The sequence below is a fragment of the Peromyscus californicus genome, unplaced genomic scaffold (assembly GCF_007827085.1).
Source record: "Peromyscus californicus insignis strain IS unplaced genomic scaffold, ASM782708v3 Scaffold_23__1_contigs__length_62951481, whole genome shotgun sequence".
NCBI classification, from domain to species: Eukaryota; Metazoa; Chordata; class Mammalia; order Rodentia; family Cricetidae; genus Peromyscus; species Peromyscus californicus.
In genome coordinates, this window is record NW_026294534.1 from 32,440,930 (window position 1) to 32,464,082 (window position 23,153).

At 42.1% G+C, this 23,153-nt stretch overlaps 1 protein-coding gene across 3 annotated transcripts in view; it reads right to left on the bottom strand.

The window, feature by feature from the left end:
• Mtus1 (microtubule associated scaffold protein 1) overlaps window positions 1-23,153 on the bottom strand; it is a 147,980-nt gene that overhangs the window by 60,986 nt on the left and 63,841 nt on the right. Inside the window, exons 4-5 of one of the 3 annotated variants that reach the window (XM_052752092.1) lie at window positions 6,857-7,006; window positions 384-515 (exon numbers count right to left, since the gene is read on the bottom strand). In XM_052752092.1, the coding sequence (XP_052608052.1) occupies window positions 384-515; window positions 6,857-7,006 (282 nt within the window). Of the gene's footprint in view, window positions 1-383; window positions 516-4,873; window positions 5,094-6,856; window positions 7,007-23,153 lie in introns of those variants that run through there. The other 2 variants (XM_052752090.1, XM_052752089.1) reach the window with 2 other exon arrangements.

Consider the following 23,153-nt stretch of genomic DNA (forward strand, 5'->3'; position numbering starts at 1 on the left):
TGTGCAGTACCCATGCAGACTGGGAGATGGAGTGAGCACAGCATCGGATCCCCTGGAAATGGAGATACAGATAGCTGGCAGCCACCATACTGGTGCTGGGAACTGAACCTGATTCCTCTGCAAGACCAGTCAGTGCTTTTAAACACCGAGCCATCTCTCTAGCCCCTACCTGCTGATTTTTATTATTGGATTTTACCTATAGAATTTGCAGACCCTTGGAACAAGAGCATCTCATTGTTAAAATTTTCTTACTCCATGAGCGTTTCAACATTTAAACAATTGTTACATGCACCATAAACCTACTTGCCAAAATTTAACTTCCTTCCTAAAAGCCACGAATTTAAAATTCTTTAATTTTCTTTTCATCACAATGAAGACAATACCTTTTGGAGGAGTTTTGAGCAAGTGTGCATGAGCTCTGGGTACCAAAGGCTTCAGATATAAGGATCCTGATCCATTCTGAAATACTTGTTTGGGAGGTTTCTCTTCATACTTGATGACAGCAGCATTACCAGCTATAACAAAACAGAAAAGTAGATCTTATTTAGTACATAACTACAAGTCCCCCGTATTTATTCCAAAATGACTACAATATCACAATAATTACTGAATGTCAAGAAAGAGATAATTTCTGGCCTAAAGTATGCAAAATAAATGCTGTGCTCAAAAACCTACGTTTTGTTTCCTCCAATAGTCCAAGTTTGTGCACACTTCCAGCTTGGCTTTTATCTCAGAAGGTGGAAGATAAATAGTCATCTATGCTGTGTAACAAACATACCCAAAGCATATAAAGGAAAGCATCCCTCTCCATGAAGACAATACAGACTGTAAGTGGCTGATGTTAATTAAGTAAACGAAAAAAAATCGAGAGCAGACAAAATTCTCAATGGCTTCAAGGATAAGATCTGGTCTCCACAGAAGCTGCATTGAGAAGTCAGACTGCCAGCATCCACCCTGTTACAAAGGTCCAGCCTTAAAGTGGAAAAAAAAATATAAAGAGACTCTTACCTACATAGAGAAAATCAACTGTATGAAAACACAAAATCTCTCCTCCACTTACTGTCTTGATCCTATTTTCTCTGAGAAATCGTCAACACGAAATTCTAGGCATCCAGTTTTATTCTACCATTCAATACATCAATCATATTTTTTTTCCTAGTATAGAATGCTCCACATGAATGTGTGTCACCCTGGTACGACAGCAGTGTTCACATCTCTGTGTCATTTCAATTTTAGCATATGCACTGTTAAGGATTGTAAATGGTTTTACTACTGACTTGGACCCCTTTCTTCATCCTCTAGCAAAGGGCCATGAGACATTTCTCTTGCTCACAAACAATATGAAGACAAGAAGTCTTTCACTAGGCTAAACGACCTCACCCCCCACCAACAATGCTCACACAGTATCCGTACATGGAGCCATCTGTTAACTCACCATATGCCCAGATAACATTCCTAATATTAGATCAGCACAAACCCACCCTCCCGCTGGCAAGCTTCTGCCTAGCTTCTGTCCTGCTTTCCAATTCTCACCTTGCCCAGAGAACCTATGGAGTGGGGCTTTTCCAAACTTGACAAGATGCTAATGGACAAGGCGGTCTACCATTCGACATAACACTCTAAAGGACACACAGTGGGGTGACAGTACCAACATTTCATGAGAAGTGGGCATTAGGCTTCAGTAGGTGCGTAACTGACTTGAAGTCAATCAAAGAAGTCCCTTTTTGTTGTAACTACTGGATTTCAGACTTGCTTATCTCGGAGCAACTTTTGTTCCATTCAGCAGCAAGTAAGTCACTTGTTCCAACTTTGAAAAACAAAGTTTGGTTCAATTTATGAACAGGATATAAGATTTTCCACAGCTCTGGATGCATGCTTCACTTTTCTGAGCTTTAGACACAAAGATCTGCTGCTTACAAAGAACTTACTGAAAGAATTTCTCACGGAAGTGAAGGACATGTTTCTTATGAGATCCAAGACCCCTGGCTATTGGTCTCACAGAAGAGTAGACACTGTTCTGGAAATAAAACTACCTTGGTACTACTCTTGAAGGCTCACCAAGACAACAGATCTAGCACCAGATTCAGTCAGCTTTGGAACACAACAGAGTCAAAATCCACGTCTCAAGGATAAAATATACTGGTCTCAGATACAAATATACATATCAACATTCTTATACATACTTGCATATTTATATGAAATATATGTGCGTGGCAAATATTCACACTCTATGATTATCCATTGTATGAGCATCGACTTTACCAGATGGAATAAGCCAAACATATCTGTACGGCCTAACACTTCAGTATTCTCTCCATTTTCCTGTTGACTGGCACATTGCTTTTCAGTAAATTCCCACTTGGGCCGGGCGGTGGTGGTGCACGCCTTTAATCCCAGCACGCGGGAGGCAGAGCCAGGCGGATCTCTGTGAGTTCGAGGCCAGCCTGGACTACCAAGTGAGTTCCAGGAAAGGCGCAAAGCTACACAGAGAAACCCTGTCTCGAAAAAACCAAAAAAAAAAAAAAAAAAATTCCCACTTGGAAAGCTGATTGCGACTCTGAACAGGAGGCCCTTCAAGTGTCTCTCCCACCTTCTACTCAGTTCCTCACATGCTGACTGGCACAGCATCCTGCCCACTTCTAATTGTTTCCTTATCCAGAGATGTCCTATTTCAGTGTCCTCCTCAGTCATAACTGTCTGATTACACTACAATGACAGATTTTTCTAGAACCCTTAGTTTCGTTTCCCCAGCCCAGGGTGTGTTGCAAGTGGACTAAGAAGTGGATGTAGACAACAGAGCAGGGACTGTTTTCAGAAGAAGCTCAGCAGAAGCATCAGTTTTCCTGCTAGCAAAGAGCTTCTCATTGGTCCCGGTGTTGACTTGCAAACTAGTGTGTTTCTTACTGCATTCTGGCACCTAAACTGAAATGAGTTTTTGTTTGATGGAACGACATGGATCTGCATAGAGACAACACTCTGCTCATTTCTGGAATTCTTTGTGAATCAGCTTAACGCTCTCCACTGTGCCAGACTGTCTGCCTACCTCGCTTAAAACCAAATAACTCAAGTCTAAGCTTCTGAAGCTCAAAAGCAGAAATCACTCAACTTTGTAATTTACAAGAGTGGCTTCCTACACACCATAGAAAGATACTAAAATGGAACAAAGATTAGTCATCTGCATATTTCCTCATGAAGCAGCCCATTCAGAAGGGCGTGAATACTAACATGTCTTGTGACATGGAGTCAGCACTACACACTGCCCACCTTTACTCTTTGCCTGTGTCAGACATCACTAGTCAAACACAAACCTTTTCCTCTGAACCTGGAGGAAGCCTGAAAAAAGGATCAACACTATAGGTTCTTATCAACTTCCTAGTGTTGACAAATCTGACCATACTCACTAACCATAATTGCCAGAATAAAAACAAAACTGGGGATCATGAAGATTCATCCTTCTGCCCGCTTAGTCAGTTGGGCAAATCAAAGTGTATTCCTTCCAAACAGATGAGGCATCATCATCATCATGCGGTGAAGAAAATGAGTCAGAGGCATGCTGCTGGAAGGAAGCCGAAGATGGTCCAGTTCTTCCTTCCCATTCATCAGATTCAAAAACTGATGCTAAAAGATGCTAAAAACTATGCAACTCACCGTGAGTTCACAGAAACTAGAACAAGTCCCAGGTGAGTACCCTTTCCTACAGATCACTTCCTGTCCACGAGGCTGGCCCACTTATTTATTTAGTCCTTCTGATCTATTGCCGAGAGAGAGAGAGAGAGAGAGAGAGAGAGAGAGAGAGAGCAAGCGCGCACATAGCTTTAGTTTGCATCTCTGTCACTGTCCCACACCATCTGTCACTCAAATATAAACATGCACTTGTGGCCAGAGGGAAAGAGGAAGGAAATCTCTGGTCTTCACAAGCCTGCTAAGGTGGCGAAACTACTTTCCTAAGACCCACTTCCAAATTGCACAATGAGCTGTCTCATTTGGTATAGCGAACTACCATGCAATCTTTACACTCATATATCAGAAGGCAGTTACTATTTTTTACTTTAATTTTCTTCTATGCATTCATTTAAAAAAAAAAAACTGCTAAACTCCCAGATACAGATACAAAAAATTGCCTTATACATCTTCGTTCATCCCACTTATAACTTGGTACCATTGTTTCTAAGGATCCCCGAGTACCGATGACCAGATGCCCATTTCCCAACATCACTATGCTTATCTGTGAAGTTCTTAACTGATGCCACTAACAACGCAACACCACAAAGAGAAAGCAGGCAAAGCAAGCGAGCACCACCCTTCAAAAGGCTCCACTGTGGAACCTGGCCAGAGTCATGAGCTCCAGCGAAAGATTAATTTCCTAATGTGAGCCCCCATACCAGCAGCAAGACAATTTTGGCTCAAAATGATTTTTTTTTCATATTTTAAGGTAGTTTTTTTAAAGCACATACACATTTAATACTTTTATGTGAATCATATATTAATTGTAATTGAAGACAACCAAAAAATCTAGCACTTTCATTTAAATTCTAAGGAAATATTTTTCTACATTTGCACAACTGCCAGTCACATACACAAAACCTACAGAAATTAAATCAGATAGTCTTTGTTAATAGGATAAAAATCATAAAGTACACTTATAACCTAAATTAGAATTTAAGTCCCCAAACACAGAAAACACACAATAAAATTAGTTCCCCACAGATCTTTTCCCATCTTAAATATCCATAAATACAACCAAGAAAGACTACAGTCAACATAAATTACAAGAAGCAAAGCTAACACCCCAGAGGTCCTACCATCAATTTATTTAATAAAAATTTAAGCATGCTTACAAAGCAAAGAATCAAACGAGAAACCGCCGACCTACTTCTTTTCCTAGTAAGCGTGGCTAACAAAGGAATTATACAAAGGCTGTAGGATCCCACAACCAGCAATGCCAATAAGGTAGCATCATAGTGCCTTTCTGAGCCAGCCGGGGGTGTGAGTGTAGAATTAATAAAGATCTTTGAAGAAATATCAGTTTCTGTACAACTGCGGAATCCTCCGGGTATAGTCATTTAAAAGGATCGAAGCCAGCTCAGGCAGGGGAAACTGCAGCCATGTTCACGCTCACATCCCTCATGCTTGCTCTCGGTGAATTGGGATGGGGAGGGGGAGAGCCGTAAGCTGCCAGGCAGACGAGAACAGATAAAACCGGCTAGCAAATCAGACCAAGAAAGACTCAGGGATAGGAATGCTTAATCTGTGAGCGGGACACGGCCACTAGACGGGCTCTGTGGGTGCACGGTAAACCCTTTTGTTAAGGGACAAAAAGGAAGGACAAAAGCGATTCACATCCTCTTTGGGAGGGTCAGACATGCTACTCCAGGATGCCAGTGACCAAATCAACATGTTCAGTAGAAAATGCCAGGTATGATATTATGGAAATGTGTCTGCTCCAAGCAGCGTCACAAATTCTACCATTATGGCTTTGGGGGCTTGTTGGTGATTCTGACTGGGTAGCTTTTTTTTTTTTTTTTTTTAAATTTCCACTATAGGACAAAGAAGTCTAGATGGGAGACTACCATAGAATAATACATATGCGAGTCATCTTTCCAAATTCACAGAGAATTATCTGTTACATGCAAACCCTCTGGGGTTTTCCCTGCCACTTTAAATTTCAAACAATAGGAAGATAATGACCCTGTTTAAGTAATATATTCTAGTCATTGTCAAGGGCCGCTATGCAGCTCCTTACATGCCTGAGACCAGCTGCTGCATGAAGTGACCTGTTTGAAATGTGTCCTCTGTCATTAACTCAATGCCTATTGTCCATACATAGGCCATCCTGTCACGTATTCGCTGTGTGACTTTGGACCTGTAATACAATCTCTGAGCCTCCATCATGTCCCCCAAAAGGCCAAGATAACAACCGAAGGTATTGGGGTCGGGGGAGTGAAACAGAGGACAACGAACAGTAGCCCTGTGCTGCTGTTTGGCATCCAAAGGGTTCAACCACTTTGGCCCCATTTCCTCAGACCAAAAAAATAAAGACATGGATTTGTCGTCCAAGCAAAGAGCTCACATATCCCACAAACATACCATACGTATCTTTCTCATCTGCTTCTTATTAATAGTGACAATTCTCTATACCCTCACCCCCCACCCCCCTTACCTACTGTGACCCTGGGCACAGCAGGCCCTCCAAAATTGTCTTAGCTAATTCATGAATTACTTTGCGAGGAAATTTAAGGAGAAATGGGAAAAAAAGCACAAGGAGAAAAAACAAAAAGCACTTTTCTGAGTACATCTTTTGCATAAAAAAGAGAACGAGCTTAGATTGTTTCCCGACTTGACATGCAGAAACCAGAATTTACAGAAACTGTCACAGTATTCTGAGTTTAAATAATTTACGATTAAGCTTAAAGGTACATAATCTCTACCTCCCTTGGAACTGGCATCTAAAGTGAAAGATTACAAAGCACTTCCACAAGACAGTCTTTCAGGAACCAAAAGAAAACCTGCAGTGATGGTTTTTCCGCTTTCCAGTTGGCTCACAAGAGTCCTGGCTACTATTCTTTTACAAACAGCCCCACACAATCACAACAACTCAAATAACATACTTCAAGCTCCTTTATACAACAGGTGCTGTGACCAAGTAACCAGTTCAGGGTCTCCTGGACGGTCATCCAAAGAAATCTGTTCCTAAGAACTTGTATTCCTGCCAGACTTTCTGAGCAATTGCAAAGAAGCAAAAATGCGCAAAATTCCCACTAAGATACAGAAACAAAATGAATTATTTGTAGACCCTTAGCTTTGCCTGGGACTACTATCTCAACAACCCACCAAGTGTGACATTAATCTGACTTACAGCTATGGCTGCGGGCGCTCAGATCGTTGTGGGTGCTGGCCACTGACCGGGTGCTTCCTGCCCTGCACATCAAAGATGCTCTGGGTATAGGAAGTAGTCTAGACGAATTCACCCAAGAAGCTTGTACGGCTTTCAAGTATGAAGGTTTTCCTTGAGATTTAAAACAGCAAAACGGTTTTCTACTGCTATCCATGTGGAAGCTGGTGCTTGGAGCTTGTACACTCAAACTTCTAGGCAGACGACTCCGTCAGAATGCAAAATGAGTGCTCCCCACCACAATGCTTCAGACGAGAGATGAAAGCTTTGCACATACTTATTTGTTTTGAATAATTCAGGAGCAGAAGACGAAGCAATCAGGATACGAGAAATGTGGCTGAAACCCTCTGACCTGAAGTAATTAACTCACACATCTTCTTCTCTCAAGCGAAGACAGAGCAGAGGAATCATTTAAGAAGAAGAAAACTTTTGGTAAGATTGTGATCAAAGCAGAAACAAACTGACATGATATCCCTCGTTTTAACATTAAAATAAGCAAGTTGCTCCACGCACACATGAGGTAGCCATATTTTTTAAAAGGAATAAATGAACATTTAAAAGCACTCAAAACAGAAACAAAAAGGCAGTTGGAGAAATTAGCCATTAAATAAAAATGCTTAAAGCTGAACAGCAGGTGGCACTGTGCTTCTCTCTAGTTTATTGGCCAAACTTGATGTGAGAAGTGTTTTCCACTCAAGTTCCTTACAGAGTGCTGCTCGAAAAATACTTCCAGCTACCCATGGTATGTATATGCTTCTTATCCTCTGAGGTCTTAGGAATACTATGGGATGGTCACACTGCCTGAACGTGCACTTCCCTACTCTTTGGTCAGGACTGTTCAAACACATTCTCGCTCTCTTGGAAAGTGCATTTTATGTACTTTATTCTCTAGGCAAGGACTTACATGAGAACAGACTTCAAATTCTCAAGCTCTGCCCCACCCTCCTTCTGCATCCTAACCCCACTCACACCGAATTCCTTATTGGGTTTCAACTTGGACACTCTCTGGCTTCTTTCATGCTAATCTCTATTTCCCTTTCATCATGCAGTCTTCCAAACACTGGAATCATGTTTTCTCCATATGTCCTATCTCCAAAGTCTCGCCATACACTATCCATGCTGGTAGCATTACAGACTTCAAAGAGCATCAAGGGTTGGAAAGACCTTCAATGAAAACAATAGTGTCGTATTTACCAATGACATAGAAAGTGGTGATACCAGAATAGTATATTCCCCGGCAAGAGAGCACTTGCCTAGCGTGTGTGAGGTCCTGGGTTCAATGCTCAGTGCCTTTAAAATGTCATTAAATCCGAGCTGCCTTGTTGAGTGGGAATCATGGCTTCTCCACAAGTGTCCAGCCCCCGCTGTTACAGCATATACTCATGCCTCATACTTGCTTCATGAGCATATTCTAGACTAGTCTAAGGTCCCTGAGAACAGAAGCCTTCCTAATTCAACTCTGTCCCTTGAACTTTATGAAGCAAGGAGAATAGATTAGTGTGAGCTGCAACAGATGTTTGCTGAATCAATTTTCTTTCTATGCCAGGTAAAAATGTCTAATTTTGTTAATACATTCTCTCACCATCTACACTGAGACACTGCGTCACCTTTTTTACCAGGCAATTTGATTCTTAAGTCTATTAATTAAATAAAATTTCTTACTAGCATAGCACATGCTACACATTCAAACACCCATTTGGCTATTTATTTTTTATGCCAATAGTTTTCACGTGCTTTCAGAGGAATGGGGAAAAAAAAGATCTTTAGAATACAAATTTACCAAATTGCTGCCCTGTCCAAAAATAAATAAATAAATAAATCCTGACAGAGTCATCTCCAGAAAGAATGCTCAGGGTTGGGCAAACAGATCAAATTTTCTGGGCCACAGCTACAACAGCTACAGTGTAGTCAACACCTAGCGAGCTCCGAAGATACAAGGATTCCTTGGAAAGGCATCTTTCCCAGTACTGCCTCTGAAAGCATCACTGATTTGAGACCTTTCCCAGCTTGCCGCAGAAGACCTACACCAACCTCACTCTAATCCGCAGCCTGCTCATAAGCACACTCCGCCTGTTCTCAGGCACCAATCCCCTGACCTATCTTAGGCCACTTTAGGAAGGTTCTAATGGAACCATCGATATGTCCATCCAGTTGCCTCTTACCAACTTCACCAAACGTTTAGTTTAATTTAGAAAGGCTGTCTTGTTATGTTGCCCAGCTTCCTGGGTTCAAGTAATCCTCCTGCTTCAGCCTCCAGGGCACTTGGACAACAGACACGTGCCTCTACACCTGGCTTCCAAGAATGTGTGTGTTCATGTGAGCAGGAGGTATATGTACACAAGTATGCATGCACATGGAGGCTAAAGGCCAACATGGATGTCATTCCTCAGGACTATTCACCATGATTTTTGAGACAGGGTCATTTGTCTGTGAGGCTAGGCTGGTTGGTTAGTGAGCCCCAGGGGGTATTGCCCATCTCTGCTTCCCCAGTCTGGCTTCTTTATGTAGATGCTAAGGATTAAACATAGGTTCTCATGCTTGCATGGCAAATACTTTACTATCTCTCCAGCCTCCCTAAGTCACACTTTTAATGATGGGGCTAATCCTAGCAATGTATTATTGTTATGTTGTCACTTTAGAAAAGCAACTTAGATAAGTGAACAGCTTGCTTGGGCTACATGTCTAACTGGTGCAGTGAGTCTGATGCCCAACCATCATCCCTCTGCTGTACCCCAGGAAAGCAGGTCACAGGTAGTGAGTCTGATGCCCAACCATCATCCCTCTGCTGTACCACAGCTCCCAGTTAAAGGAAAAAGAAGAAAGAACCAGCATCAGAGGTAGAGAAGTTCGAATCTGAGCCTGAGCTACTGGGAGAAAGCACCCACACAGAAACAGTGGGTGCCTAGCAGGCATTGTTTCACCAACACTCCTAGTGTCTCGACGTGGTGCTAAGGGAAGGAAGCCTAGGGTGGTTATATACCTAAATCTCATATAAAGAAACATATTCCTCATGGGCACTACAGAAAGGTACTTGGTGACACTAAATGGGAGATGTACCTTCTAAGGACCAAACTTTTTAAATTTTTTATCAAAATCCCTTTATTCTAATTAGCTCACAAAAATAGCACACAGCTGGTTTAAGGTAACCATTCAAACAAACACTTGCCCAGTCCCGAACTCTATACATCCCAGTGAACTTCTATACAGTCAGAACAACCATTGCCAATCAATGGCGCTCCACTTAGGGCTTAAGACCTTCACCATCAATTACACTTTTATAGACATATCCATCATGAAAAATGAAGCTGGAAAAAATAGCTTTATGTTCATTGATGACTCATGGCCTTTTGCCTGTGTTGTGTTTTTTCATCACCTAATAGGCCTCCCTTGGTCTCCTTGCTAAATATTATGCTATATACACACCTAAGCTGTTTACATATATACATGTAAACATACATATATACACTATAGACTAGGATTTGCATATGAGGAAGAACATGCCATTCTTTTCTTTCTGAGTTTGGGTGACCTCAACATATTTTTGCAACTTCATCCATTTTCCTGGAATTTTCATGATTTCACTTTTCTTTATAGCTGAATAATATTCTATTTTGTATATGTACCACATTTTCATTATCCATGTATCTGCTGATAAACATATAAGGGTTGGTTCATTTTCTTTCATGTCATGAATACACCAGCAATAAAACATGGATATCAAATATCTCTGTGATAGGGTATGGACTTCTCCAAGTGTATGCCCAGGAGTGGAATAGCTGGGTCACAGGGTAGTTCTGTTTTTTTTTTTTGGGGGGGGGGGGGACTTACAAACTGGTTTCCAAAGAATGATTGATTTGCATTCCCACCAGAAATGAGTAAGTGCTTTTCTTCCCTTACATTCTTGTCTTCCTCAACATGCTTGTCAGATTTCGTTATGACAGCCATTCTGACTGGGGAAGGTTGTATCTTAAAGTAATTTTAATTTACATTTCTCTGATGACTAGGAATATTAAAAATCACAGTTATTAGTCTTCTGTGTGTGTTCTATTGAGACATGTCCATTCCACTAGATTATTTTATTGACTGGCAATTTTATTTCCTTGGTGTTTAATTCTTGCCGTTTGGGGATGTAAGCTGCCTGTCTAGAGTAAAGCTGGTAAAGACGTTCTCCCACTTTATGAGCTGATTGTCCAGATGTGACTCCTTTTTTCCATACACAAACTTTCTAATTTCAAGAAATCCCATTTGCTGATACTTGGGGCTAGTTCTTCGTTACCAAGTTCTGTTCAGGAATGTATTGCATACCCTGTGTCTTCGGGACTATTTGCTGTTTCCCTCTTACAGCTTCAGGTTTTAAATTAAGGTCTTTGGATCTACTTTGAGTTGTTTTTGGTACAGGCTGAAAGATAGGAATCGAATGTCATTCTTTTTTAGGTAGCTACCCTAGGTATATGTTAGCACGATTTGCTGAAATGGCTTCTTTCCACAGCATGGTTTTTTGCCTCCTTTGTCAACAATTAGGTTCCCCCCTCCTGGTTTATTTACAGACCCTTACTCTACTCCCTTGTTCTACGTGTATGTTTCTAAGCCAGGCTGTCTTCTGTCACTATCTCTATAGTGCAATTTGAGGTTGGGTAGTGTGGTACCTCCAGCAAGCCATGTTCCTTACTCCTTTGAATTGCTTTGGCTATTCGTGGTCTTTTTAGTTCCATATGAATCAGGACTGTTTAATTCTTAACCTGTTTGCACATTTGGCATTGGAATTTTGGTGGGTATTATAATAAACATGTAGATTAATTTTTGTAATATGGCCATTGTCACAATATTAACTCTTCCAGGTCAGGAGTGTGAAAGAAGATGAAAATCATATATAAAGTTTTAACTCTATAATGAAGTGACTGTAGAAAAATATACTGCAGCCTTGTGGGTCTATCTCAGGGTAGTTAGCAAGATGGAATGTATTGGAAAAGAGAAAGTCAAGAGTAAGAAAGTTTCCCTTCACTCATCATAATGTTTAAACATTTGTATGAATTTTCTTTGGATGGTGAGCACAGATAAAATAAAAAGTAAACACTGAAGTCAATGGGGCCACACTCAAACATATGACACCCAATACAAAACAGATCCAGAAACCAAGAAAGGTTAAACTGGATGGACAAGGTAGATTCTAATAACTATTTTACTCCAGTCCATCTGCAAACAGCTGGTCATTAATTCTTTTTATTTCACTAAAGAAACAATCTAAGTCAATGCCTTCATTCATAGCTTTTATATGGTTATTATGAAGACAGCTACTTTACCACTGGAAAATTCATGATTTCATAATGGATACATTTCCTAGGGCAGGAAATGAAAGCCAAAGACTGAACTCCTGAATGGTCCTCCTTTGTCCTGCTACTTCTATTAAATATTTTATTCAGCAAGAGAAAGCCCTAAGGCCTTCACAGGGGCATTGTCAGTCTCCCAGCACTGATCCAGCCTACTCTAAGGAAACGCCTGGGAAAGGTAGGTGAGGCCACTTTGAAAGAGAAATACCTTCAAAAGAATGATAGCAATTTCCAGAGACGCAAACATCTACCAGCCAACGTAATTTCCCATCACTGAACTACCAACCAGACATGAACAAACAGATTTAACATATCTTGAGAGAGAGAGAGAGAGAGAGAGAGAGAGAATATCAACCACAACCACATTACCTACAGTAGGTAACACAGACCATTTTTTAAAAGATCTGGGCAATGGATTCACATGAGCGCTTACATTACACAGTATTTACTTGCTGAGCTGGGAAGCTAACTGCATGTAATCACAAAACACAAGTGTGTGCACGAGAAACATCTGACACCTTACTCCAGAAACCAAACATTTGCAAAGCAAAGTGTAAACTAGAAAAGTCACCATGCTTCATGATATAACACATAGTGCCAGGCAGTGCCCATTCTGAGTGGGAACACAGATGACATGGGTAAAGAAAAAGACAGTCAGGTTGGAGAGGCAGGTATTTTACAGTCGGGAGAGAGACAACACCACACTTCAAACCTGAACTTTGGTACTGAACACAGTGGGAAGATGAGGAGAGAAGCATGGAAGGTTCAGTGTTTTGAATCAGAATTTCATCACGTGGTGAGGGGCAGAACTGTCCAAATTGGAGAGTAGAAACATAGGGCACCAATTAGGCTGGTACACCAGCCAGAGCAAAAGGTATGGGAATTTTCACTACAGCAGGAAGAGATGATTGCAGTCACTTGGTAACATATAAACATTAATAAAGCAGGCAATCGGCAGGGACACTCAGGAAGATAAAGGGCTAAATTAATGCAGAGTTCAAACACAAAAGATAACCTCTTTAAAAGCTATGGTTATGATTTCAGCTCTTTACATGCAACTACATAAAAAGACCTTGATAGTAATTATCTACAGTAACTAGGAATCAGAAAAAGTAAAACCCAAAGCAGTAACAAATACTAAGTTATAGTAGAAATAAATTATATATTCTCAAAACAGTGGCTAGCATATTCACTTGCAATTAACTCTAATGGGCCAAATGCTTTCACTAATAAGGTACATCTAATAAATTAACTTCACTGGATAGTACTGTAATGTTAAATACTCTCCAAATAAGATCAACAGGCCGCTTATAAAATATACACTAAACAACAGCTTTTGTATATGTCAGGAAAAACAATTTTTAAAATGGTCTTTTAGCAACAAAAAAGATACACACATAGACAAACATACACATATACCCTGTCCCTCCCAGAAAATTAATTAAAAAGATAGTGAATCTGTGTTAACTTTTCCCTGAATTAACCTTATAGTTTAATGCTATGTTAAACTTAACCCATATGATCTATTTTAGAGGCGACACTGAGAAAATTCTTTAAAACTTTTTAATAAATTAAGATCCAGATAACTTAAAAGTTCTAGAAGAGAAACAATGAAAAGGCACAGCTCAACTATAAAACATCCAAGCAATTAAATTTAAAAATGGGCAAAGGACTTAGACAGGGATGTTTCCAAAGATGATGCACAAACGGTCAACAGGGACATGTCAAGCCGAAAGCTGCTCATCATCCCTTGCCATTGGGGAAATACAAATCCAAACAATGAGCTACCCCCTCACACCTACCAAGATGACCAGTGCTAAACAAGCAAACACTGGTGATCAGGCGGAGTTATTGGAACCTTGAGCATTACCATTGTGAATGCAAAGTAGCGTAGTCACTGTATAAAATAGCAAGAGAGTTCCTCAAACAATCAAATCTATTTACCGTATCATCCAGCAACCCCATGTCTAGATGTTCACCCAAGAGGTGAAAGCAGGGGATTTAAGAGATGTAAACACCCATGTTAGCAGCAGCAATAGTCACAGTAACCCAAACGTGGAAGCCACCAAAGTGTTCACAGGCAGAAAGAGCATCGTATAGACAGACACATGAGGGGTTATTATTCAGCCTTAGAAAGGAAGGAAGTGTTGACTCTGCTACAACACGAATTAAACTAAAGACACGATGCTAAGTCACATTAAGTCAATCACAAAGGAAAACGATTGCATGATTGGTCTTCTATGAGCTTCAACAGAGCATGGAAATTCATAGAGACAGAATCAGGATGATTGCCAAGGGCTGGGAGAAAAGGAGACTTAGGAATTAAGGTTGAAATTTTTAATAGATTAATTAGGGTAGATAAATGAGAAATGGGAATGAAGGCTCCACAACAATGCGAATGTGCTTAATGCTACCAACCTGTGCAGGTAACAATGGTGAAGATGGCAAATCCTATCTATGTAAAGCATCTTAATTATGATTCTTAAAGGTTAGAAACAAAGCTTTCTGTTTTAACTGTCATCACACAGCTGTATAGACAGATTAGTAAACTTGCATACAACTCTTAGAACAAAAATTCAGGATAGGATAAGGGAGGGAATTTCTATCCAAAAACTACTTATTTGTATTGAGATATTTATATAAATTAAAAATTGGTCAGTACTATGGTATAAGGTAAGAAGACTCAATCTAGAGGCTGACAGCTTAGTTCAAGTCCAGCTCCACCATACAGCAGCTGGGGACAGGTTATTAAGCCTCTCTGGGCTTCTACTGCCTCTGTGTAAAAGGGGTGATGACAACTAAGCATGGTAGCTCACACCTTTAATCCCAGCACTGGGGAGATGGAGGCAGGCAGAGCTCTAAATTCAAGGCTAGCTTGGTCTACAGAGCCAAGTTCCAGGACACCCAGGGTTACACAGGGAAATCTTATGGGGGGCGGGGAAAGAAGGTAACTACAGTTGCATTACCTCATAGGTCCTCTTGAGAAACAAATGCCTTAGAACTGTAGCTGGCAAAGAGAGCTATTCAAATATTAGCTCCTTTCTCTGACTGGTCACCAATGTACATTGTATAAGAAAAGCAAAATATTTTAAATGAAACAATAAAAATGATAACTGAATACATGCCATTTCCTGTGTAAGGTGAAGGTCTCGGTATATATAGAAATAGAAAACTTTTGACAGCGTAAAAAACTTTTTAAAAAAAATCACTGTGTATAAAATTAACAATAAGGTAATAAAATGGGACAAATGGCAGCACCAACTCAGTCCTAACCATTTGCTCCAAATACAAATAAGCAAAAGCCCTAATGGGCAAGTGAAGTCAACAAACACAACCTTGTCAGGGTGTACCCCCATCTCGAATACCTTTCCTGGCTCCCCAACTGTCATATTTTTACTCTCTATCCTCAGTGCTCCCACAGAGAGAGAGAAAAAAAAAATGTAAAGCTGAACGCTCGCTTTCCTGACCTCTTGTGATATAAGGAGTGATCCTCATCTCTGGTTGGGGCCACGGAGGTCTGAGAAGAGCGCCCTCAAGAAGTATGCTTCCTCCCCGACGAACACAGACAGGCATGTGAAAATTAAGCTGCTAACCTGGGACACCGCCCTTGGCTTCCAGCCTTTGAGAACAGCAGCAAGAGTGTGCGGTTAGGTGGAACTTCTGGCGACCATGTTTTAACTGATTTTTGTCACGAATGTGCTGAGCAGCAGGGGTGGAAGGACAAGGCAAGCAAGAGGCGACATTTTTTTTTTTTTTTTATCACCAAACATGGAAATGGCCTTCCTCCAGGCTTCCTGTTAAATAGCTGCACAACCCTGTGTTTTTAGCCAATTGTTACCCGCTTTTCAAACTGCCCTCACCTGCCCTGTGGTCTTGTCAGTCGTGTCTGATGGGGGTACCTGATTCTTCTGTGGCCAGTCCTGACTGACATCCCCCCTCCATCCCTAGCTGTCCCTTCTTGACCCTCTTCATGATGTCCCCTCACCCCTCTACTCCTTTCAGCTTCCAAGCACCAGACAGGCGCCCTTGACCTAGTCACTTCCCACCCTCTGTAGCCTCATCCCGTTTGGTGCCTTCACACACGCTATCTACAGGTTGCTGAATCCCAAATTTGTATCCCTAAACCAAAGCCTTTTAGACTACCCATGTAGAGTTGCCACTCCATACCTGTTTTATCACTCCTATTTGCCTCAACTTAGTATCTCTATAACCGAGCTCCTGATCTCCATTCTGTCGTCTTCCTCATCCCTTCCACCTCAGTGGAAAGACACCATCTCTCCGTTCCTCATCCCTCATTCAACCCCATCAGCTTTCCTTCTAATATCCATGCATTGGCACACCTCCAGAAGCTGCCGCCATCCTGGTCCTAAAAAACATCTGCTGCTACAATTCCAGCAATACCACCTCCTCCCCAGTTCCTACACTCGCTTGCGTTCAGTCTGTTCTCAACACAGTGAGATTATAAAGGTGTGAGTCACTAAGGCTCAAACCCAAGTCTTCAGGACTTTTAAGACGACACATAACTTAGCTCTGCATTCCCCAACCTTCTAACTTTCTGTGTTCCCAGTTGTGCCTTCAATTCCTGGAACACAGTTCTCAAGTGCCTCCTGCTGTTCACCCAGGTTTCATCTGCTAATCAGAGGCTTGGTTGGCTCTTTCAGTCCTTAACTCACAGCCCCCTCCTACTACACTAAAATTTCACTCGCATGCGCACCCCCCCACACACGCACACACACGCATACACACAAGCACGAACACATGCACCATGAGCTTCATATCCCCCTCTTCTCTTTCAGCAGTTTTTCTATCTTCTCAGATTATCAGTACCAAACACACTCTATCCTTTAATCACAGACAGCCCATTTTGCACAACATGACAGAAACTTCCAGGGCCTGTTTTGATCCTGTATTCACTGTCATTCTCCAGCTCATGGTAAGTGAATCTACCTGCAGTCAATAAATATTTGAGTACCAAGTTACAGACCAATTAAAATGCCATTTCACACCTTCCTAAACATGAATCTCAGGAAAGAGCTTCAGAAATAACAAAACGCTGGCAAGGGCCTTGGAAAACATTCTTCAAACGTCAGAGATGGTGCAGAGACTTGCGTAGTGTCTCTGAATGACAACTTAATAAAAGGTACCCAAAGCATTAAAAACGTCCACACCCTTTGAGTGCACCTTGAGGAATGTATCGAGAAACGTCTGATCAGCTTATATACGCCCGTGCAAAGTACTTCCATGTAGGGCTGTTTATTATAGCATGGTGGGGGAGATCTGGAAACCTCCCTCAATGGTCATAAACAGCTAAAGAAGTAAACACAGCCATTATGACTTAAACAAGCCCTCAAGAACACATGTGTTGAAAACTTAATCACCAGTGCAGCAGTGTTGGAAGGAAGGGCCTCTTAAGGAAATGAGGCTGTGACAGTTCTGGACGGCATAATGCTGTTTGCCAAGTACTTGGTTCCTGGGAGAACAGGTTTGTTATACAGGTGAGTTTGATCCTCTCTTACATGTTTATTCTCTCACACCCCCTTGCCCTGTGTGCATGGGATGATACTAGCACCATATTTCCAGACTTCCCGTCCTTTACACTGCATACCAAATTAATTTCTATTGTTTGCAAATTACACATCCTGAGGTGTTGTTACAATACCATCCTACAAATAGAAAACACAGGCAGAAAAATGTAGTCATTGAAAACTGTGTTGCTAACAAAATTTAAAAATCTTAAAGGGGGCTGCAGAGATGGCTCAGAGTTTAAGAATGCTGGCTACTTGCTCTTCCAGAGGTCCTGAGTTCAATTCCCAGCAACCACAAGGTGGCTCACAACCATCTATAATGGGATCCAAGGCCCTCTTCTGGCATGCAGGTGTATATGCAGATATAGTACTCAAATACATAAATTTAAAAAAGGAACCCTAAACAGTATCATGCACCTTGTGAACAAAAAGTGCCATCAACCAATCTGATCTGACTGCTGAGTGTTCAGAATGGGACTTCTATGAGTAGATTTTGGCCCTGTCAGTTATATATGCATAGGAGGAATAGAGCCATATATTCTGACACCAGAGGTTATCAGTGGTATAAGATGAAAGGAGGGTTTCTTTTTCCCTCCTGGCTTTTCAATTAAAACGCCACCCACTTTTAAAATAACCTATGATGGCAAGAGAAGAAACTGAGTAAAACTCAAAGCATTGGGGAAGTCAAGTTATACTGGTTGGCTTTGCTTTAAAGCTGCCCCCATGTTCTTTATTACAGATCTGGTCGCAGGGTGTCCTCACTTCTCCAGTGGACTGCTAGAACACCACTGTGTCCCCTCTGACCAGCCACCTTCCTCTATTTCTAGCCTCTCTATCCTGACCTTTATCCTGGTCCTCAACCTTTCAATTATCCTCTGTCTAGTTTTCCATCCATGTGTATCCTTTTTATTTCTGGGTTTTGTTTGGTTGGTTTGTTTTCTGAGACAGGGTCTGTGTAGCTCAAACTTAGGGCAATCTGCCTGCCTGCACCTACCAAGGGCTGCAATTACAGGTAAAAATCACATCTACCCTACTGGGGGTCTTAAACATAAGAAAACATCCATGTCAGTTAAGGCTGACCTTTAACCTAAGTAAGGATGCAAGGCAGTGACTCGATCCCCATAGCTGTTAGAAGTGCTGCTGTTTATCCTTTTTACTGTTAGAATAACATATAAAATGAGAACTCGTCACCTCCCATATTTGGCTGTCAAGAATCATAATCTGTCCAACCCGCCAGTCTCTGGGTTTGGATTATGCCATATAAACCTGTCACCCTCTGACTACCTGTTAACTCAATTACCATCCAGAACACAGGGCTTCAGCTCTGCTCTATGCTTACATACTGTGAAATGTGACTTCAGGATTTAGCCACAATAACGCTCTCTCTCCTGGGAGGGTAGAAGAAACTATTCTTAGTGTAACCATCACCGCCTGCTTAGATTCCAGGGTTAACTGACATGATGAAGCCGCAGCAGCACAGGTGAGTCACAACACAGACAATCCCAGTCCCAAGAGGGGTAATTTGACAGAGCAACAAGAACATCCTCAAAGCAAGGTTCTCATGATGACCTGAATTGCACAGAAGCGTGGTGTTGCCGTCAGTACCTGTCTCTGTGAGTACTTTCACAAAGTATCGGCTGTTCAAGAATGGGGATGAAACAAAAATAACTTCCTCAGTCACAAGCCTGGGAACCTGAGAGAACGTAATAAAACAAGAATTGGAGGAGAGTCCATCCTTCCCCAGCTTTCCAGAAACAGATGGAGCCTTCCTATGTCCACCAAGAAAGTTGTTTAGCATCTGGCACTTAGACTGAGAATCCAGAAAGGAATGGAGGACGAGCCTGGGTTGCGGCTCAACAGGAAAGCCATTCAATGGGCATACACAAGGTCCCGGGGACAAGCCCAGCACCAAAACTACCACCAAAGACAGCGTCCAGGCTCATTAGCAGCCAAGATCATGGGCAGAACTCCTTTGAGCAAGAAGCTTACTGAGACTTCAACACTCATCACTGTCTTAGTTTATTTTCTTTCCTAGGGTTACCAAAAAAAAAAAAAAAAGAGTCAATTAAAATCCCTGGAAACTCTTAGGATGAGTCATCTCTGCCCACAAAGGCGAGCTGGAAAACGGATCAATGTTATTCCTCACTTTCACTATATTAACCTCCATTCATTCTCACTGATCTCACATCTACAGACTTCATTCCCTTTATTTCAAAGACAAACCCATCTGTATGCGTTCCCACCTCCATCCTCTCGTTGCCTGCTATTGTAATTATCTCCTTGCTCTCATCCTCCTGGGCTCTTTTTCCACAGGTCCCAGTAACCTGCACACATTTGTCTCATCTCCAGTCAGAAACATGCAACCATCTTTGGAAGTGGTTTGTAGGCATTGACCTCCTGAAAACTTTTTCTTGTTCTCTTTTCCCAATTTTGACTTATGACCTCTCCCCGTATATATCCAACCATCTAACAAAGAAAGCTGTAGACATACCCTGGAGACCATTCTCCACCAAGCAAACAGATCAGGAAGTGCACAATATTTTAAACACACGCTCTATTTCTATTCCCTGAACCATGCAGGAGCCTTGGGATTTGCACCTAGATGACTGGAGTCCGTCTGACTGCAGCTCCCTTGAAACAGAGGCTCAACTCTCAGTGATCTGAACACATGCTTTACTCCAGAACGTGGCCCCACCATCCCCCATATATTCCACAGCCTTCCAGAAGACTTGATGATGCTATCAACCTTGTCTCCTGATCCCTTAGGCATACACAATGATTAGCTCAAATGACCCGTTCTTCTCCAGTCTTCCTTCGGGTTGAGCTGGTTTCCTCCCTGTACTATAGAGACTCGGTGCTTTGTCTAAGTCCCTGATCAAATCCAGCTAAAGGACACTTTGAATGCCTGTTATATAACAGGTATGTTGTGCTGAGCACTGGAAATATAAAAATAACTCCTCCTTGGACTCTGGCCTATGGATGTCAGTTTGGCAGGAGACAGGCATGTAAGAAAATCACCACACAGCACAGCACAGTCTCAGCAGCCAGGACATTCAGCTGAGAATGCTCTGTTTGGACACCCCTCTCCAGTCCCCACCCCCAATGCTTAAAGGATACTGACTTAATCTCATTTGTAGTCTCAGACTCTAGTGGACTGCCCAATACATAGCGGGTGCTCCTTAATGGCTAAGCAAGTGCATGCATAGTGACATTTTGTGAGTCACTCTATAAAGCAATCTTCTCTGGAATTACTACCGAGAGCTGTGGAGAATGTCAAGAAAGACTAAACTCACTGATGATGTTGGGCCTACAAGCCCTACCTGCTCCAGCTTCATCTTCTCCCGTCCATTCTCCAGACTCCATTATTAATGGTGGTCAACGCAGTTCTCCAGGACCCACCCCCAAGCTTCTCGGGTTCTCTGCAATGTTCACTCTGCCTAGGAACTCCATCACCCTGACAGTCACGCGCTTAACACCTCCATCTCCAGTGGTTTTCCCAAGTCCTCCCACTGAGGTCTTTCTTGACCCTCTAATGTACAGTCCAGCTCTGCACTGCTTTTTCTCCTAAGCGCTGATCACCCACCACTTTAGGTACTGAACATTTCATTCACTTAGTTTATTTTCTAATTTCCCTTATTCGAGGATAAGTACCACCAGGGCTGGAGTTGCCTGTCTCTTGTGTGTGTGTGTGTGTGTGTGTGTGTGTGTGTGTGTGTGTGTGTGTGTGTATGGAGGAGGGGGAGGGGGAAGGAGGGGGGGGGGAGGAGGTGGAGGTGGAGGTGGTGGTCTTGGGACTGGGTCTTACACAATAGCCCTGGCTGGCCTAGAATTAATAATCCTCCTGCCACTAACCTCTGAGTGCCAGAATTACAGGTGTGTTCCACTCCACCTGGCTTTGGGGGTCTGTTTTCTTTTGCACTTCTTTATCCCTAACACTGAGCACAGAGGCCAGCACAGACAAGCACTCACTGCGTTGTCATCCGGTTTCTATAGCTTTTAATGCACTCGTGTCCATTAATGAACATGTGTAAGGAGCAAAGCCTACCCACCAACTCTTGTAGGTGATCAGCGTGGCGCATTCCCAGTCTCCGCTCATTATCAGCTGTATAATTTCGGTGGTGACTCGAGCGTGCAAACTGTCAGATGCCCCTGTGGAGACTAGAGATGATCAATCACTGTACCTACCCCCTCATGAGCTGTGAGCATGAACACAAGAATGCTTAGGATAGTGCCTGCCACATCATAACACTCCCAAAGCCCATCCACTCCGATTACTATTGCAATAGAAGTCCCAGGACACACTCCTAATGTGTGTGTTGTAGTCACAAATATAAGACTATCTGTTAGGAGTGATAATTTCTAATTTTTAATAATGAGAAAAATTCTACTTTTACTACCTGTCTCAAACTCAGAAAATAAGATTTTTAAAGATCTTAAAGTGCTGAATACATGAGAAAATGTGTTTCTACAAACGCAGAAGCTATACAGGTGAATGAGAAAGAAGAAAAATCCACAGTAACAGACACATCATTACAAGTTCTGGATGTATCTCAAAAGCGATATACTAACCCACAATAAGCTAAACAAAAATGAAAGTTGACTCTCCCCTAATGCTACTTCTTGTTCTCTAGAGTACAACTAAAAAGTTGTCTCTTGCATGCAGCCCTGATTCACTTCAAGGCCTCGCTCACCCCTTCACAGCCCTTTGGGCAGCTTTTGGGTTGGGACAGGAGGGTGGACCAGGCTTTCCTAGCTCAGATAAAGGTGTCAGGGTAGAGAGGGTGTCCCATCCTGCTTCTGTCAGACCAGATGCTTCAGGCTGGACTCTGAGGAGACAGTTAACACCACCCAGAGAAGCACACCCTTAGAGGCCCACATCAGTCCAAACTAAGATGGACTAGTGAGTGGATCCCTGTAGACGTCGTCAGAATGGAGCACAGCACAGTGAGCTTCCTGGCTGGGCACTTCCTCCAGGCCATCAGTTTTTAATACTCTTGTCAAAGAATCCACATTGCAGAAAGTTGAGAAGACCTCTTTAAGCCCAGGGTCTAAAAAGACCACAGTCTTTTTAAACCATTTAGCTGGGGACAAACAACTTTTAATTTGTTAAAAACCAGGGTCCAATGGTGCTCCTTTAGAGTGACCAGACTAAGAGCTCTAACTCGGCCCCTCTCTCTGGTTTGAGTCCCACCTCTGACCTCCCCAGCTGCAAAACCTCAGTATGTCATTTAAGTCAGCAGTGTCAGGTTCCTGGTTTACAAGTTGGAAATAAGCCTCAGAAAAAAATCACCGTAAGGGTTAAGTAAACTCAGGTGAAATGACTAACTTAGAGGCCTAGAAACTGGCATACATTTAATTGAGTGAGCTAATCATCATCAGCGTTATAATACTTGTTACAAAAAGTTCCAT